Source organism: Strongylocentrotus purpuratus, unplaced genomic scaffold (assembly GCF_000002235.5).
Source record: "Strongylocentrotus purpuratus isolate Spur 01 unplaced genomic scaffold, Spur_5.0 spur5_scaffold_12, whole genome shotgun sequence".
Lineage (NCBI taxonomy): Eukaryota > Metazoa > Echinodermata > Echinoidea > Camarodonta > Strongylocentrotidae > Strongylocentrotus > Strongylocentrotus purpuratus.
The window spans coordinates 16,327,868-16,347,924 of record NW_022145597.1 but is presented as its reverse complement, the minus strand read 5'-3'; the positions used below and the strand labels follow the sequence as shown (position 1 = coordinate 16,347,924).

The 20,057-nt window shown below is 38.2% G+C and overlaps 1 protein-coding gene across 1 annotated transcript in view; it reads left to right on the top strand.

The window, feature by feature from the left end:
* Positions 1-20,057, top strand: part of LOC763344 (ras GTPase-activating protein 3) — a 98,183-nt gene that overhangs the window by 53,876 nt on the left and 24,250 nt on the right. The window contains exons 8-9 of the mRNA XM_030981942.1: positions 4,561-4,668; positions 17,837-17,990. Coding sequence (XP_030837802.1) covers positions 4,561-4,668; positions 17,837-17,990 — 262 coding nt within the window. The remainder of the gene's footprint in view (positions 1-4,560; positions 4,669-17,836; positions 17,991-20,057) is intronic.

The following is a 20,057-nucleotide window of genomic DNA, read 5'->3' as shown; positions in this document are numbered from 1 at the left end:
GAAGTGGAAATTGCCTGGATCAATATTTGGTATTGTGGTTGAAATATTGATATATATATTTTTTGCAGAAGTATACCCACCAGAAACCGACCTTTGCATTGCAGAGCCGAGAAGCTGATTCTCTTTGAAATAAAGTTGTGTATATCCTCTTCATGAATAGAAGTCCATTTGCTAAAAATGGAAGTGGAAATTGCCTGGATCATGGCAGTTGTACCCAGTGTCAAAAATACTTTACTGTTTGTGGGAGCCCCTTTTAGGATTTAGTGTTGTACAAGTGCAATTTTCTCAGTGATATTTCAGTCTTTTATTTTAATATTACCAGGGGAGTGTTTCACAAAGACTAAGATCGACATTCATGCCACTGGCTGCTCTCCCTATTGGTCCCTCAATTATGATCTTTAGATGATATTTTTTTCCTTCAATAATGAACTATCCAACAAAAATGTAAATTCTGTAGATTTGTGATCACGACTTGTACGTCCCTTGAGAGAGCAATGCCAGTAAACGGTGAGAGCAAACAGGGGCATCTTAGTCTTTGTGAAACACCCCCGTAGGCTTTGTTTGAGTTTCCCAAAGCTATTTTGGAGCTTTCCAAGGCTAAATCATTCACCACTCCTGCATATACATTTTTCATACATGCCAACTGTTCAGATTAAAGAGGAACATTCCTCTTTTTGGGAGAAGATAATTATTATTTTAATGCAGGTGTTCCTCTTCCTGTACAAATTTGTCTGTAGTATTGAATAGGAGAGTTAGGATTGTTCCTCTTTTTTTGTTGAAAATAGCATAATTTGTACAGATTTCTGATTTTCAAATGTTGGCATGCATGCATTTTTTTGTCTTTGAACATGAGGTCTCAAATTATGTAACATGTTTCTGGTGCATACATGCACATGTATATACGTAGCTCCAGCCCAAGGGATCAAGGTCCTCCCACCCCTCCCCTTTCAATGAGCTTGAAGTGCCCTCCTGCCTCCTGCCTGACGTGATATGTTTCTGAAGATGTACTCGTAAAGCGAGGGAGTACCTCGATGTCAAGGACATTGATTTGTTGATGACGGTCGCTCCTCGCATACCAAGTGCTTTAAGGTTGGGGTCTGGAGTCCTGTCTCGGACAGCTCGTGGTTGGTGTAGCAAGAGCTCACTTCAGTTATGATTGTATTGTAATTTGAATTCATTTGGCAAGACATTGATCTACATTTGCTACACTCAACCCAGGTGATGTAAATGGGTGCGTGGCAGGAATTAATTCTTTGAAATGCTAGAGCACCGTAATGGCAGCACAGCTATTAAAGCCGGGGTAATAATCTCCAAGTTTGGAACGTGATAGTGATTTGGATAGTGATTCTAATATTAAGCGCCTTATAAAAACTGAGTATTATTATTAATATTCTTTGTAATGTGAATCAAGAGTCTCATACACTTGTTAGCAGCAGAAAAAAAGATACATGTAACGGTATGGGATTTAGCTCTCAGAAGCTCCAGAAGTCCTCTAGTAAATTGGAAAGAACTCCAGTAAAAAACAATAAAAATGATTTAATACCACTGTTGGAAAATCACACTTATCCAACACTAAATCCTTAAAGAGCCCCTGTTTACTATTTTTTTTACACTGCTCTTTGGTTTGAGGTTACCGATGGTGCTGATGGTGATGGTGATTGCAATGAGGATTATGGTGATGGTAGTGTTGGTGATGATGATGGTGATGGTGGTGGTGGTGGTGATGGTTATGATGGTGGTTGTGGTGGTGATGGTGGTGGTGGTGATGATGATGATGATGATGATAACGATGATGATAACGATGGCGATGGTTGTAGTGGTAGTGGTGTAAGCAGTGGTGAATATGATATTGCAGGGGAAAAAATACACGGGGGCTCGGGCGAATTAGCCCCCGAAATGCCAAAAAGAGCCCTCGAAAGTCACAAAAGAGCCCCCCAAAATTGCATAGAGTTCAATGCAAAACAAAATAAAAAATGTTTAAAGTATATTTTTCCCTGTGATATTAGTAGTGGAGATGATGTTGGTGATGGTAGTGGTAGTGATGACGAACTAATGATGGTTATCATGAAGAAAAAAAATATGATGGTGATAATGATGATGAAAGTGAAATTGTATACATTTATACATTATACACTGTACAAAGATCAAATAATCATTTAGAAATGTTTAGACTATTCTTTAGAATAAGTAACATTAAGATAACCGCCCTATAAAGACTGCTTTCTTATCCCCCTTGCAAGTTTGTGTTATCCACACTGTTCACGGTCCACATATAGATAGATAAGATCATTTTGTGAAGACCCCATCATAAAAATTCACTTGCGACAGTACCGTGATGCAAGAAATGAAAAAGATGACCCAATTTTCTATCATTTTCTGGCCAACATTCAAGTGTTTCCTTGTGGGAGTCAGAGAAACCTGAGGGATCGTACTTGAGATGCAACGAGTCCTTCCCCCAAGAGAAAAACGATCGCGTCTGGCATACGAGATGACTTTGCTTTGTAACCGGGAGTCAAATATCCAATGTTTGACAATGCTCAATGTGATAAAATGTGGGTTTCTTGGCTGATGAATGCAGAGATCTCGTACATGTCTGTAAGATTACAAAAGATTGGGGGACGCGGTGACCATCGTTTGATAGCTCAAAATCTTTAATCTGAATCTGATACTGATGTTGTAAACATTTGTAAAAGTTGTTATGTTTTTATACCTATATGTTTGTTGTTGTCGTGAATTCTGTATCAAAATTGTTTGAAACATCAAGTGAATATATATATATATATATATATATATATGAATATAAAAACATTAAGTTACTTATTTCTCTCAAAATATGGTTTTTTAAATATTTTTTTTAGATCTATCGGGAAAAAAAAACCCATGAATGCATCTTCAGTTGTCTGATTTTCTTTCTGAGGTTTTTTGTTATTGATACCTTACACTTCACTCTGGTTAGGGCATTTAACAAATATTATTCAACCATAAACTATAATATCACATTTAACAGCAGTATGATCATAATACTCTGCAGCAAATTTGGACAGTGTACAGGGATTAATTCTGTTTTAAACTATACTGAACCCTTGAAAGTACATACATTTGGGCCGTTGCAAGAAAGCTGCGGTTGATTGCAAGTTGCAAAATTTGCAACTGATATTTGCAATCGATTGCAACTCAACTTTCTTGCAATGCCCACTAGTCTCCTAAATTTGCTAAGATTTTGTTTGGATTAAAGTTTTAACAATTAAATTAAGTTAACTAGATCTATCTTTTATTCTCCTCCCCCCCCCCACCTCTCTCTCTCTCTCTTTTTAATTCAAATTTGCAAACCAAACTTACGCTTGATTTGGGAGATTTGCAATTGATTGCAAATTTCTTGCAACGCCCAACCAGACTGTTCAAGTTTCCTTATCACATTACCTCGTGGAACATGATAAATTAAAAGCAAATGTTTGCTAGGGAAGCATTCAAGAGCAATTGCTAGCTTACAAATTCAGCCCAATGACCCGAGAACGAGGTAAAGCTCGGACGTGTAGCTCTGCTTGTTACCGTAGCAACAAGACACGAGATGCTCAAGAGTTCACCCGCGTCGAGGAGGAGACAGCCGCATCTTGAATTTGAAATGACTTTGTTTTGCAACTTGTAGACAAGTGTTTCATGTTTGCTCTCTGATGCATGTAGCATGTATATATGGATGTGGGGAAATTAGATGTTGTGGTGCATAGTAAGTGGTGGATGTTTGCGTGATTGAGTTTTAAGTTTCAAAACAAGTCAGAAGAGAAGTGAGGATCGTCGATGCAGGACTTTGAAAATATGAAATGAACTTGTTGAAAGAAAGCGTATAGGCATCGCTCAATGCTCATGCTTCTCTTGGGTCCTTGACTACTACTTGTACATTTTGTTCATAGTACGGTGATGGAATACATATTTTTTGGAAAGGGAGTGGTACATGTAGCTCTTCCATGCAAGTCTATTCAATTAACATTTAACTTAACATTGTTTCTTATGGAGTGACTGATGATGTTGATGTTGAAGGTGAGGATGGTGATGATTGTGGTGGCGGGGGAGAAGGAGGTACATGTAGTGAGGGTGATGATGATGATGATGATGATGATGATGATGATGATGATGATGATGATGATGATGATGATGATGATGATGATGATGATGATGATGATGATGATGATGATGATGATGATGATGATGATGATGATGATGATGATGATGATGATGATGAGAAGAAGAAGAAGAAGAAGAAGAAGAAGAAGAAGAAGAAGATGGCACTGACGAAGAAGAAGATGATGATGATGATGATGATGATGATGATGATGGTGGTGGTAATGATGATGATGATGATGATGATGGTGGTGGTAATGATGATGATGATGATGATGATGATGATGAAGATGGCGATGACAATGACGATGATGATAGAGGTGATGATGATGGTGATGGCGGTGAGTGAAGATTTATTAAAAATTTCATAGAAGAAAAATTCAGAAATTCAATTTGTACATAATGTTCAAAGAGATGTTTATTTCTCATATTTTTCTTTTGCAGAATTGCATTGTGGAACTCTGTATCTGGTTTATCAGGCGACGTGTTCATCGGCGAGGTCAAGATACCCATTAGTGCTCTGGACATGTCGACGGGGCTTCACGAAGCATGGTAAGCCGTAATCTCTTCTCAAGGGTAGTAGAAGTAGTAAAGTATATATTGTAGCATGCTGCATGTACATGTACATAAATAGCCTCAAATTGATTCTTTTCATGGATTAGTTGAAGTCTCTAAGTTAATGACGTGTTAATATCATTTTCTCCTATGATCCATATACCTTGTTAATTTATGATTTATGGTAAGTAAAATTGTGATTTTGCTCATATATCATCTGTTAAGGGCAAGAAGGTTGTGGAGAATGTGTCAAAGTATATATGTTAATTTGTTAACATTAGTTATGTTCTCATTGCCTTTAAATTTTCATCAAAAATTAATTAGTTTTTAAAAAAGAAAGAAGAAAAGCATATGTCAATGTCACTGCCCTAATGTTATCCAACAACAAATTAGATTACTGATCATGTGGACTTGTGACAAATTGTCTCGGGGTGTTTCGTTAGAAACACCAAATTTAGCTACAAACCTTTGTTCTTCATATCCCACCACCGTTACATTCATGTCTTCCACGACATCCAACTTCCAAATGTCACTGTGTCGTCTGAAAGAAAAGAAGGACCAGTCAGGAAAGACAAAGAGATAACCCAGATCATCTTGCTGTAAATTATCTATCACCGTGGCGCTTTCGTCCCAATATTGTTTACAGTTCATCGAGTTCAACCGAGGCCCCTTACCCCCAGCGGAGCAATTCACACGTGAAGCGATTTGCACGCGTAATTTCCCTCGGCTTACTAGCGCAGCAAATGACTTGTCATACACCATCGTTTAGGCTTTTCTTCAACTTAATTTTTGCGTGGTTGCCGCCGTCGTCAGTTGCGCTCTCGCCTGCCAGCCGTGCAAGTGATTGTGTTCGCAGGGAACGCATATTCCTCGGGGCAGTGGCAGATGATGATTGCGTTTCCGGGTCTTTGACGGAGCCGGGGCGCGACGGATATTGCCGGGTTTTAGAGCAGGGATTGGATTACGTCTGCAAGGGAGATGATGAAAAGGTTTCTGAATACCACCACCCCGCATCCGGCAGAGGGGTACCTCGCACTTCTTTCATCTTGAAGTAATGGTGACTCTCCTCCATCTCAAACCTCATCGTGTCCATTGTGGGACTCTCAGAGGAAGTTTTATTTTACACCCCTGTGGTTGAGATGGAACTAGATTCCTCACTCTCTTTGTCTGATTTCTGGCAGCTCGTCTTTTTTTTTTAATTTTTTTTTTTACTAATACATCAATTTTGATACTGTCAAATATGTATATTCTTTATTTCTTTTGTATACCAGTTATTTCCTCTTTCTTTTTGTCTCTTCTTTACTTTCTCTGTCCCTCAACCCTGCTGGATCCCAATTTTCTCTCCCTCTTTCTCTATTTCCCTCCTTGTTTCTTTCCCTCCATCTTTCTCTGTTTCCCTCCCTGTTTCTTTCCCTCTCTACCTTCTCTTCATATTTCTCTCTACCACCCTCTCTCTCTTTCTCTTTCTCTCTCTCTCTCTCTCTCTCTCTCTCTCTTTCTCTCTTTCTCTCTCTCTCTTTCTTTCTCTCTCTTTCTCTCTCTTTCTCTCTCTCTCTCTTCTCTCTCTCTCTTTCTCTCTCTCTATCTCTCTCTCTCTCTTTCTCTCTCTCTCCCCCTCTCTCTCTCTCCCCCTCTCTCTCTCTTTCATTCAATCACATCTCCTATCCAATCATGTGCATGCACATGCATACCTACAAGCCCTTCCCAGCGTACCTCACTTTAGGCCTCTCTTTCATTTTCTGGCCTCTTCTCTCTTCAATCTATACCGTGTCCCATCTACTATTGTTTTTATTAAGGCCAGAGATGTTGTTACTAACAGACAGGTGTATAGACGAGATGCCTGTGCTCACTGTATTTCTATGTCTCCATACTCTAGATACATTGAAATAGTCGATTTTATCTGGTTCTCCGGTTAAAGAGAAGATTGAATTCTTGTCTACATGGGAGCGTTCTCGTTCAATTCATTCACATTTGAAGAAAAGCCCTGTAGCAATGTCTCATGAATACAATTGCTCTTGAAATTTAAATCAGTGAAACATGCTATTAAAAAAATAAATGAAAGTGGATTAAGTTTAAAATAATTTGGGGGGGGGGGCATAAATTAGCTCCAAACTTGAATTTATGAAATGAAAATTTATTTATTTAGACACAAACAAAAATTGAGGGGAAAATTGTAGGATCTGTTTGCTGGATATTGTTCTGCTTTTTTTCTGTGGAAAGCCATCAACATATTGCAGGATGCAATAGGATGCAATGTTCCTTTCCTAATGTTGGAAGTGATCTACATGTATATATAGCAGGCCTAATAAAAACCCGATTTAAATTGGTTTTCTGATTTTTTAAAAATTTTCCCGATTTTTTTTTTTTTATTTTTTTTTACCAGATTTTTTTTCTTCTTCCCTATTTTATCCCGATTTCCCCTTTATTTCCCTATTATTTTGCACTATTTTTTCCCCAATTTTCTCAATTTTCTTACTCGAAAAGGGGAATGTTGTTAGACGCCATTTTCCCCCCGTGAATCCTCTTCTTTCTTTTTTTACTCAAGGGGGGGGGGGGGCGTGGTTGAGGGGAAAACCAAAAACCTATTTTTTAGTGCTCACTATCACCCCTGATATATAGACCATAGTATATAATTAATATCTATGGCTCTTGAAACATGATAGATAAAGTGTATTGGTTTTGGCTGATTGGCACTTTACATGTTCACTTGTACATTCAAGCAAAAAGGCATGCTTTCTAATAATTTATTTTGTGGACAATTTACACACAATCGTATGTATCCCCCCCCCCCCCTCCCTCCCGCAACCCTACAAGATATAATGAGTTGCGGAGAGCGTTATTGACGAGTGTTGATTTATGGTCCGGATGTGCCGGCCTGAGGCACTTTCCAGTTTTGCAGCAGCCGGGACGGGAAACCTAACTTTCAATCATGGGGTCCCCACGGCCTAGTCACGTCAGCTCCTTCCGTGATTTGTGTCTTAGCGGTAATGAATTGAGCTAACAAGTCTCGTGCCGGGATGCGAGCCCGCCGATGCGTCAAATTGTGCTGCCTCTTTGCTTTGCGAGAGAGAGGGAGAGAGAGAGAGAGAGAGAGAGAGGGGAATGCATCTAATTGTGCTGCCTCTTCGCTTTAAGAGAGAGAGAAAGAGAAAGAGAGTGATAGAGGGGGAGATAGAAAGAAAGAGAATTAAGCAAGAGCGGGGAAATATCCATCAAGTTGTGCTGCCTCTTTGCCTGACAAGAGAAAGAGAGAGAGAGAGAGAGAGAGAGAGAGAGGGACAGAGGGAGTCAAAATTGAGCAAATAACCACATATTTCTGGGCTGTTAGTGGCAAGGAAACTGATTTAATCATGAAATTGATTCTATCCTCTCTCATTTCTTAATGTGTGATTGATGAGAATAGATAATGAGAAGATTTAGAGAGGAAGGAGGAATCGTAAGCAATTTATTGATTTGGAGCAGCTTTTCTGCGGTGAATGGAGGAGAGAACTGATGGCCTTAATAAATCATATTCTCTCAGGGTTTTGTAAGCCGAAAAGTATGATAAATCTGCTGAAGATTGAATAATAACAGTAATATACCATATTTATATAGCTCAAGATGCAAGTTGTAAAAGAGAAGAAAAAAAAAAGAGAAGAGAAATTGAGGAGTTTGAGATATGTTCGGTGGTATTCCGAAGTAACCATTGAACATTGGAAAGCAATGTGAAACAAGAATATTGTACAGAGTATTTCTGTGATACAAGATTCAAACATGTGTAGCTTATTTTTAATGCCAATGAATACAAAAAAAAAATTAGACATAGTGTAAAGTTACATGTGCAGTGAATTTGTTTGTGATACTGGTACATTTGTAATTCTTTGAATTAAACTTTAGAAGATGAAGTAATCTGACAGGCAATTAAGATTCACCTGTATTTTTCCCCAACATATGATGGACAGCCTTGAACATTTTCTGCTTCAAAGTAAGGGTATGAGCAGAAATAAATTGCATTTTTCCATTCTTAGTTTCTACCAATAAACAGATTCTACCCTACTTTCCCACAAAGAAATGCACCTTGGCTTTTCAAAAGCGATTTTCAGCTCTGCGATAAATTGGGTTAAGTCCAGTGTAGTGAGTAGTTTTCTCCACATCCTCTTCCTTTCTTCACCATCTTCTTCTCCCTTTCCCTCTCCCTCCCACGTCTCTTTCCAACGGTGTCCTGATTTCCGCATCTTGCTTTTGTGCCGGAATGGCGTTCAACCGGAAGACACATTTGTAGGAGAGGGGGGAAAAAAGCAAATGCCCGTCCGGTGGGAAAATGTTCCTTTGTCTGCGTGTTTTCACCGCCTCCTAACTTTGGTGCTTGCGGTGGAGAAAATAGTCGCACAAACACACCAAATGTGTAGCGTGAAGGATTTTATGTCGAAGGAAGAATATTCTTTTATGTCTTCTATACTTAACTTCCCGTGGCTAAAATTAGCTTAGGGGAATGGGGAAAAAAAAGATGCCAAAAGGAGAAAAATGTAAACATCAACCCTCGTATCTGCGAAAAGAAACTGTTTCCTGTTTGTTGTTAAAATTAGCTGCAGTGTATGGCCTTCCCCTGAGAAATCTCTAAATAGCATATATCTGAAGCTCACTTGAAGGAAATATAAAGTGGTCATCTAGGCTTTGAATTCCACTGACAAGGTGAATAAAATTGTCTTTTTTTGTCTGTGTTTAGTACATGTATACGATGTATCCTGTCACTGCTTTTTATTTGCTTTCTGACTGGGTGCTTGTCACGACCTATTTCTCTCTACTGTGTATATTTCAAAATTACGATGTCTGTGACTATGTTGTCTGCTGGTAAGCAAGAAGGGCATTGAATCCATTTATTTATTCTGAATTTAATGCCTTCCTAACTCTCAACATTGGATAGTTGATCCTTCAAATTTTCCACAATGAATTTCATTTTAGGATGATATCTGTCCCGTGTTTTACAGCAATTAAAATAATTGGAAATGTGATATATTACCTTTTCCCCTTGTCTCTCGTTCTCCGCTTTAATCACTAATCACATATTTACACATTTTTTTATTCATCACTTTTTTAAGCACATTATTCTGTAATCCTTTTAGTCATTATCTCTTGCTTCAATCTTAATGTATGTCTCAAATTTCTCTAAATATTTTTTTTCCACCTCCATTTGCTATTCATATTTATGTTGTTTTTTGTTTTTTTTTATTTTCAAGTGAAATGTTTCTTTTTTGCCACTACATTTTTATAGGCAGAATGCAGTGTCATGTATGGACTAGATTTTCATAGTTCTGGCCTGCTTTTGTCCTTGGGTTGAGAAGCTGTTAGCTGTGAATCCGCCCTATGGCTTCCATATAGTATCTTTTACGATGCAATCGCATGATCACAATCCAACTTTATTCAACTCTTCCTCTGTCTTTTCCCCCTTTTTCCCATTCATTTACTTCATCTTTCATCTCATCATATCTACCGAATTGTGACCATTAGATTGCATCAGTGTAAAATGAGACAGAAATCGATGGTCGTCTTTGTTTTCCTCTTGCTCAGGGCTGCTTATCGTAACCGAAACCTTGCCCGGGTTTTCTTAATTCATTTTAGCAGGTCAATGCAATAGAGTGCTAGCTAGGCCACAGATCTTCCATTGCAAGACAAATGCATTTGAAAGTTATTGATACGAAAAAAACAATTGGAGGATTTTAACACTTTTCATGATGAAAGAATGGATTAAGTTTCCAACGAAGCTGAAGTCTATACTCTCCTAAAAGTGCTATCAGATAAAAAATATTAACCCTGGATTATAATCAACTGTGCAATATGACCTTTGACCTGAGAAACTGGACCAACAATGACAAAAGTTGAAGGTGATAACAGAGCTGCCAACTATTCTGTTTTTCCCGGAATTACTCTGTTTTTTTTCCTCCAAATTAAGGTATTACGTTTTTTCTTCATAAAATACGTTTTAAAAAAAATATATAATGTAATTTTTTTTTTAACATTCCCCATATACATCAAACAACTGCCCTAAAATAATATTTTGATCACAAATTCAACATACTTGAAGAGAAAAATATTCTCTAAAATTCGAGGAAGAATAATAAATAATAAATAAATAAATAATAAAAATCTTGACGAAATCAAAAGGTGATACATACATGTATATTTCATACGTATCACAATGAAAGTTGTATATCGATTATAAAATGTACATGTAGATATGAACTTAGGTTTTGATGAAATTTATAATATCATCAATAACATGTTAGTTTTTTCTTATAAAGGAAGGAAATCAAGACATTAGACATAGTGTGTTGTCATATGAAGACTAATATTGAATGACTTGTCTGAGCAAAGGGATAAGGCACAAAATATGGATTGAATATATCTTCTGGCGAAAATATGAATTTAATTGTATATGATGAATTTTTTAGTGTGACTTATGAACTGAAAAATCCTGATTTATAAAGAGAAGAAGGCAATGTATTCATTATCTTCAGATGGGAAGATAGGAACTTATATTTGATGACCTTTAAGTATTACATTTGACCTTACAGTCTTTACGAAGGTCAAAGTAACAAGAAATGGACTAAATTCATCATTTAATGAAGATATGAACTTTGATCATGATGAACCACATGGGATGATGCTATGACCCATATAGGATGACCCTATGACCCACATAGGATGACCCTATGACCAGGAAGTAATTGCAAATTAGAAAAACCCCAATGAATCGAGTTTCTCATCTGATGAAGATGTGAACTCATTCTTGATGACCTTTACAGTATGAGCTTATGCCTATAATCCTTACAAAAAAAGTTGCAGATGCCCTATAATAGCAATTAACGATGGAAGAATTGTATGATCTACTGGATACATGACCCTCATAGCATGAACTTTGACCTGATAGCCCTTACAAATGGAAAAGAAACATGACTAGATCTAGTGTATCATCTAATAAAGATATGACCTTGGAGCATAATGACCCTTATAGCATGACCTTAGGCCCGATAGCCCTTACAAATGGAATAGAAAGAATAACTGAGCTAGTGTATCATCTAATGAAGACATGACCCTTATAGCATGACCTTTGGCCTGATAGCCTTCACAAATTAATCAAGACCGGTTCTAGTGTATCATCTTATGAAGATATGAACATAGATTCTGATATCCTTTTATTGTGACAACCCTGTGCAGCAAACACGAATGGGCCTCATTGTACAAACTCAATGAAGCTGAAAAAAGCCAGTCTCTCTATGAAGAACATACTCTTGCCAGCCTTTAAAGGAGGAAGGAGTTTCTTGCCGAAGGGCATATGAGATGTCAGCAGCAAAATGACATCATCCTCAGTTGGTCTATTGATTAAAAAGACAAGTGGTGACAGTTAAGAGCCTTGGGGGACACTGTTCTGGAAGACGACTGGATGGTAGATCGATAAAATGAGGTTGCAAGGGGGAATGACCTTCTCTTCTTGTTACACATTCGTGTTACATGCACTGCTTAATTATTCTGTATGTTTATAGCCAGAAGGGCATCAACTCATTTTTAAATGATGATTCAATGCCCTTCTGGCTCTAAGTTCATGATTTGTGACAGCTTTAATGTAATCAATCTAGAGTTCTATGCAACATGAACAAGAATGACATATGCCTCAAAAAATATGTCGACATTTTTTGTTGTTGAAGATATCGTACTTACTGCATTATATCTTATATTAAAACTCTGAAGCTTCAGAATGCAAAAAAGTAATGATTATTTTTCCTTTGAGTGTTTGTGTGTGTGTGCGTGTGTGTGTGTGTGTGTGGGCGTGGGTGGGAGGAGGGGGGAGGAGAATGCACCCCATTTCCTCAGCATCAATGTGCCGTCTGGATTTGTTAAAAAAAGAAGTAAAATCATTATTCTCATGTTGCTCTTTGTTGCATGCTGCTGTCTAGTATGAGCTACAATATCAAGTGGCGCACTGTTGATATAAAACAGCACTTTATCCCGAGAGTCTCCCGCGTTCGTTGTCTTGATCAAACCCTCGGACAAGAGTTTGTGCCGTTCATTTCATCCCCTCAAGGCGGACAGGAAGAACGCTAAGTGGCTCTTAACTTTTGCCGAGGAGGTCCGATCGTGATGTTTGACGAAGATCTTATCGTTATGAGCGATTACTTTCCCCTCCACTCTATCCCGGGTTCCATCGTTTTCTTGTTCAGAAAGATGAAGAGGAAGAGACGGCAATAAGAAATTGAATTTCAGCTGTATATGTGTTTGCCTTTTTTTCTTGAGATCTTATCGTAGCAAGCGATTAATTTACCCCTTCTCCCTTTCTGATCATCCTAAGAAAGAGAGTGGAAGAGGGACAACAGTCAAAAAGTGACTTTTGTGTGTGTTTTAATTTTTATCTCCTTAAGTTTCAGATTTCGTTCCTTGAGGGAAAAAATGTAATTCATCTTTATGAGCTACTTGTTCAAGTCTTTGACATACTTTTAGAGAGAAATGAGGGAGGGAGGGCGAAAGAGAGAGAGATAGAGAGAGAGACAGAGAGAGAGAGACAAACACACACACACATTTGTGTACTTGTATTTCTTTTCTTTTCTTCCCCCCTTTTCGCCTTCCTCATACTGCTATTCTTTCCCAGTGTGCGTTGATGACTTACTGTGTCTGTTTGAACATGGAGGTCCTTTCTATGTCTCTCTGTCGGCCACCTTTACATCTTAGATTTCTATCTTTTACGATATTAACTTAGGGACCATTTTCACCTGAGCACGCATTGTAGAACCAAACAAACTCCTTCCAACTGTCTTCCATACATTTTCCGTGGGGGAGTGCTGCTTTTAAAGCTCATAGTGTATATTGCGTTCACGTCATAATGATTACTGCAGATGAAATTATATTGACCTACTGTCCAATAAAGGTCAAGGAATTCATGTTCATGGTCAAGGCAGTGACCCTACATGTACATTGCTCTGGCATAATTTGCGTCACGCTTTATTTTGTCAAAGATATAGAGTATGAGAGAGAGGGTTGCCATTGAGGTTTTAAACTTTCTGCTTAGCGTTAGGTTATAGGGTCAGGTTATAGAGTTAGGTTTATAGGGCTAGGTTATAGGGTTCGATGTTAGGTCCAGGGTTGAAAATTAACTCATTGCCTACGGGAAACGGGTGCCCCCTGTATTCAATTCTATTAGAATGAGAGAATTTAATAGTCAAAGGGTTATAGGGCTGTGGCTAAAAAACTCACAATTAGATACCGGTACCTGTTTCCCAATTTTCCCAGCCTTACAAAGAGTCAAGAATTTGGTTAATGTTTTTTGTTTTGTTTTGTTTTTTGGTTGTTGCCAAACTAAGCTTGTTTTATCGTGTGCCGCGATTTGAGAGTTCACGTACTGCGTGCATTGAATAGCTGCATGATCGAGCAGCAAATTTGTATTGGCTTTTTGGTACAGATTTACCGCGTATTGCCAGTTAACGCCTGTTAAGGGTACAGATTTCTTTTTTTCAAAGACATACCGTGCTAGAAATTCCTAATTCTTATTTTCAAATGATGGCAGGTATGGGATTTGTGTATAACAACCATCTTCCATATATTGTCCATTAAGTGCAGCTTTCAAAGGTCATGGTTTACTTAATGTCAAGACATCTACATATAAAGTGATATTGACATACACTAAAGGTCGAGCAAATTGCATTCTAGTGGTATGAGGAGGCTGAGAATTTAAAAAAGAATGAACTTGTTGGAATCTACTATAAATTCCCTGTAGTTTATATTGGCCTTTTTGCAAATCATGATTTAAAGAAAATTTATGACACCAACCCATGCTCATGTTTCATCACAGTTAGTCATTAAAAAGCCAATTCAGTTGATCTAATTTGTACTTTGAAAAGTTTGAGAACACAGTTGACTCTTCTAACCATTTCCATGGTACAAAACAGCTCAAGAATTTGATTGATAAACAAAGTATTTGGACTTCAAATTTCTACATTTTCTTTTAAAAAATCCAGTAACAGTTACCTCTAAAACGAGGTTGATATCCTTGGAAGATGTTTCATGCTCAACTAATCGATAAAACAAAGCTTTTCAAGGCAAGATTTTACTCTTGAAACTTCCTTTTTCAATTATCCCGAATTTGGTGGCCAAGAAGCGGTGAATAACCAATCAAGTCTTTATCTGTAAATATTCATCTGTTTGGAGCCAGAAGGGCGTTAACTCTTACAGTTTCGAGCAGAGTTAAAGGTAAAGACCAGTTATGGTCATGCGATTGCATTGTGAAAGAAACGTTGTGGAATCGATCAGAAAAGGTTGATCATCTAGCATCTAGCATCTGCAAGGTTCTGGAATCATCAAAATGATAAGAAATTTGGCCCATTCTTCGTAAAGTTACAAGCACTATACACAGAAAGATGTATATGGGACTACCCTATATCTCTCACAGACCATGAGAGAAACAAATTTACCAAATATATGAATTAGTAGGTGGTTTCCCGGCAAATTTTTTATCATCATGTATTAGTCAAAACATATTCTTTCACATGATTGGTAATGAGAGCTTCCATTTCATTTTTTTGAAATTGGGGCGTTTCCAATACTGGTCTTTACCTTTAATGCTCTCTGCATCTGAACGCACAATCAATCAAATCAATTGATCAATCAACTTCAATTTATTGTCCAATATCAGCAATTTGTTTTGCTCACATTTTACAAACGTACAGAGAATCAAAATAAGTTTACATACATAATACATCATATACTTTGACATAGAAATTCTCCAGAATATTGCTTTCCAGAAAGTTTTCTTACGTTATTATAAAACAAAATAAGTGAATTATTTTTAATTTGAGTGAACGGGATGGCCCGGAAAGGTTACAAAAATGACATTACAGAAATAAAGAAGAACGTAAAATTCAGGTAGCATTTTGATTGTATTTGCGGATCGAGAAAGGAGAGGAATTTAGAAAACATTGAGTGCTACAATGAAACATACATGTATGTTTCTGATGAAGCCCTGATGTTGCTTGTTATGCTAGTACTTCAAAAAGGGTTTAATTCAATTATACTTGAGCAGTCCCTATCCAAATAAAGAAGAACGTAAAATTCAGGTAGCATTTTGATTGTATTTGCAGATCGAGAAAGGAACCAAGGAATTTAGAAAACATTGAGTGCTACAATGAAACATACACGTATGTTTCTGATGAAGCCCTGATGTTGCTTGTTATGCTAGTACTTCAAAAAGGGTTTAATTCAATTATACTTGAGCAGTCCCTATCCAAATAAACAGTGAACCTGTCATCTATTCTGTGTCGAGGCTCATGTATAAATCTTGTTTTTATTTGACGTTTCCCTCCGGCTATGTTTATACATGTTGACAGAATGGCAAACATGTTCTTGTGTACATTTCATCGCTTTGAGCAATCCGGAGGTATCATTTCTGGGTATAGCACAGAGGCATAGCAGGAGCATTATTAAACAAGTGGGAAGTTGCACAAAATTTTCTTAAGAGAAAATAATATAACAGAATAAAAACACAAAACAAATAGTTTACAAACAAAACAAAATATAACCAATAAACAAAATAAAAAACAAAACAAAATCAGACTGCACCATTGTACTTTGGTTAGAGAACGAGAGAAAAAAGATGGAAATTTGGCAGTACCCCCCCCCCCCCACGCCCCCTCCTGTGCACTTGTCTGGGAGCTGAAAAGGGCATTGTAATTGTCTTTTCTAGATGATGTTATAGAGTGAGCCATTTGCTAACTGATAAATTTTTCCCTAGTTAATTAAAGAATTTAGGCCTGTTTGAAAATGAACACTGCAGCATTGGTTTTTGTGTTTTGTTTTTGATAATGATTGTTACTCCTCACATTTCTGTATCATAATTAACATGTAACAGACAAGTAGTATTTCCTCATCTTTTTTGAGGGTAGCTACTTTTTTATTGCTAATTTTCATTTATTTACACATGAAAAAAACACAAAAACATGCTGTGGTGAACCGCCATTTTCTCCCAAGCTGTGTCGACAAGCCACAAGTAGGGATTGCAGGGAAAATGTTTGATATCTGTAGTAGATGTGAACTTCATTTCTGTACAGAAATTCTCTTATTTTACCTTTGCCCTCTCTCCCCCTCCCCTCTCTCCCTTTCCCCTCTATCCCCTTCCCCTCTCTCCCTTCCCCCTCTCTCCCCTCCCCCTCTCTCCCTTCCCCCTCTCTCCCCTCCCCTCCCCTCCCTCCCATCTCTCCCCTCTCTCCCCCTCTCTCCCCCTCTCTCCCCCTCTCTCCCCCTCTCTCCCCCTCTCTCCCCCTCTCTCCCCCTCCCTCCCCTCTCTCCCCCTCCCTCCCCTCTCTCCCTCCCCCTCCCCTTTCTCCCCTCTCCTCTCCCCTCTCTCCCTCTCCTCTCCCCCCTCTTACTCCCCTCCCCCTCTCTCCCCTCCCCTCTCTCCCCCTCCCCTCTCTCCCCCTCCCCTCTCTCCCCCTCCCCTCTCTCCCCCTCCCCTCACCCTCCCCTCCCCTCCCCCTCCCCTCTCCCTCCCCTCTCCCTCCCCCTCTCTCCCCCTCCCCTCTCTCCCTCCCCTCTCTCCCCTTTCTCCCCTCCCCCTCCCTCCCCTCCCCCTCCCTCCCCTCTATCCCCTCCCACTCCCCCTCCCCTCTCTCCCCTCTCTCCCCTCCCACTCCCTCCTCTCTCTTTAACCCTATCTCTCTCTCCCCAAGTCTCTCTCTCTCTTCCCTCTTTCTCCGCTCTCCCCTCTTTCTCTCTTCCCACTCTGTCCCCTCTACCCTCTCTCTTCCCTCCCTCCTCCCTCCCCCTCCCTCCTCCCTCCCCTCCCTCTCCTCCTCCTCCCCATTCTCTCCCCCTCTCTCTTTCCCTCTCCTCTCTCTCTCTCTCTATCTCTCTCTCTCTTTCTCTCCCTCCCTCCCCCTCTCCCCCTCTCTTCCCCTCTCCTCCTTTCTTCCCCTCTCCTCCTTTCTTCCCCTCTTCCTCCCTTCTCCCCACCCTCTTTCTCTCTCTCTCTCCTCTCTCTTTCCTCTCTCTACCCCCTCTCTCTCCCCTCTCAGCCCTTTCCCTCTCTCATGACTGGAGCAATTATTTGTGTGACCTAATGTTTGATTACCACCCATATGATCACTCATCTCAAATCAGAATCACTTCTCCAAGCATTAAAAAAATAATCTTCTTTTACTGTTTCCAGGTACTTCTTGAAGCCAAGAGAAACAAGCAATGCCAGACATTCCAAGTCGGTCGGCTCATTACGAGTGAGAATCGAGTATCAGAAGGATTATGTCTTTCCAACGTCTCTTTACGAAAACCTCAGGGAAATACTCCTCACATCGCCAGAAGTAGAGGTAAAGTTCATGCTTACTTTCTGTAGTCGTGATAGCCTTTATAAAGTTGTGATAACGTGGATGATTTTAGGGTTATCTTTACGCCATTTTGTGATTAATTTTTTTATACTATTTAAAGTGTTAATTCTGACGTTGATGTTGACCGAGATGATAATGATGATGATGATGAGGATGATGATGTTTCTCAAGATTATGATGATGAAGACTGTGATGGTGATGACGATACTGAAGAGGATGGTGATAATAAACATAAATAGTGATCATCGTTCAACTGTTAGTGGTGTTTAATTGTGTTTTTCTTCCTTCTTCATAAGCCAAATCTATAAACCACATTGACAAACAAATGTATAAACAACCACAGTACATACAGTATATACTTTCACATCCCTTTCAAAATGTTAAACAGTACCATTAAGAGAAGAACAAAATAATCAAAGACTTGAACAGACAGAAAAACGTTGGCAGCAGACTCGGAGACCCTTATTGGTTTGGAAAAGTGCTTTGGGGTTCAACAGCTCCTTACGCAGCCTGGGTGAACGATATCGATTTTCCTCCCCAATTTTTCTTGGGGAAACATAAAGGAGAGAAAAATATATAGGAGAGACAGCATTTTAGCAGCATTTGGAAGCACCCACTGTTCGTTTGGCCTCCAGAAACTGGCGTAATAGAAGTCTGTAGAAAACAGCCTTTTGGGGTTCAGCATAGATTTTTGTAAAAAAACGCAGGAAAGTGCAGGCTAACCTTCTTCGCATTTAGCATGCATGATATTTTCTACATTAGTTGTATTTCCTACTTTAATAAAGGAAATAAAAACCTTTGCTTTTTTATGAATATGTTGTACATGTAAATACAAAGGAAAGATTGAATTTACTACATCAAAAAAGAAAAATCTACTCAATACAAGTATGCTTATTTTTTTCAGCTATGAATGAAAATAAGGGAAATTAAATAAAAATAAAAAACTTTTTATGGTTCTGTAATTGAATTAACCTGCAGGCTACCATTTAAAAAGTATTCAAAGTATTTTTGTGCATGATAAAAGCCTTCAAGCTCTTGGTGAGGGGAAAATCTGATTGTAACCATATTTTTTCCTTTTTGCTTTAATATTGATTTAATGAGCTACAGTGTAAGTTTCCGGCATTGACTTGATTTTGTTTATAAATAGTTGTGAAACATCTACATGTATTTCAAAAATAGTCTTTTATATGATGGTTTCTACAGTATATTTTTGAACAAAAGGTGATACCCCTAGGCCATGGTCATTGCTTTCTATATTTTGCCTGCTTCTTTGCTAAAATAGCAAGGATAATTTTCTTTCCGAAGAATTTGTATACCTAATCTAATTTACAGAAAGGTGAATTTCAAAAGTGCATAACTATATTGTAGATACCGGTTTTCAATGTCTGTCATAATTTGATTAAGTCAAGAAATTGTCTCAGTTCATTCAAGTATCATCGACTGTATGCCTAAAGCTAAACACCCACTCGAGCAAAATGATTGCGAGTTAGATTTCAAGGAAGTGTTTCAAGTCGAGCATGGGTTTACTTCAAACACCTACGTACATGTACATGTAGGTTGAGATTTAATGCTTCACCTTGAAGGTACTAACTCATGTAATCCAAATGTTTTATCTTTTGAAATTAATTATACTTCCTTCAGTTATTGAAAATTAAGTAAAATTGTACTCTTCTTTGAATTACTAAATTTAACTGATCTAATTAGCTTGCGTTTTTTCCCTAAACTTCACTTGTTTTTAGAAATAGATTTAGGCATTTTTTTTAACCAAGCCATCAAAATGAGATAGTATTTAATTATAGCTTGTAAATATTATTATAAATGGAATCTTTGTTAAATGTTAGTAAAATAGACTACTCTTCATCAATATCTTTTGATAATTTAAATACATTACAGCTTTCTCTTGACTTGATTGATTAGTGAATTCTCTAAAATTCTCTAATTATTTGTAAAACGAGATCTGTGCTATTAAAATCAATTACATCAAGCTCTTTTTGCCAAGATCTTGTTTCCAAACAGACCAGTTTAGTGGTGCAAGTTTGCCCCTTTTTG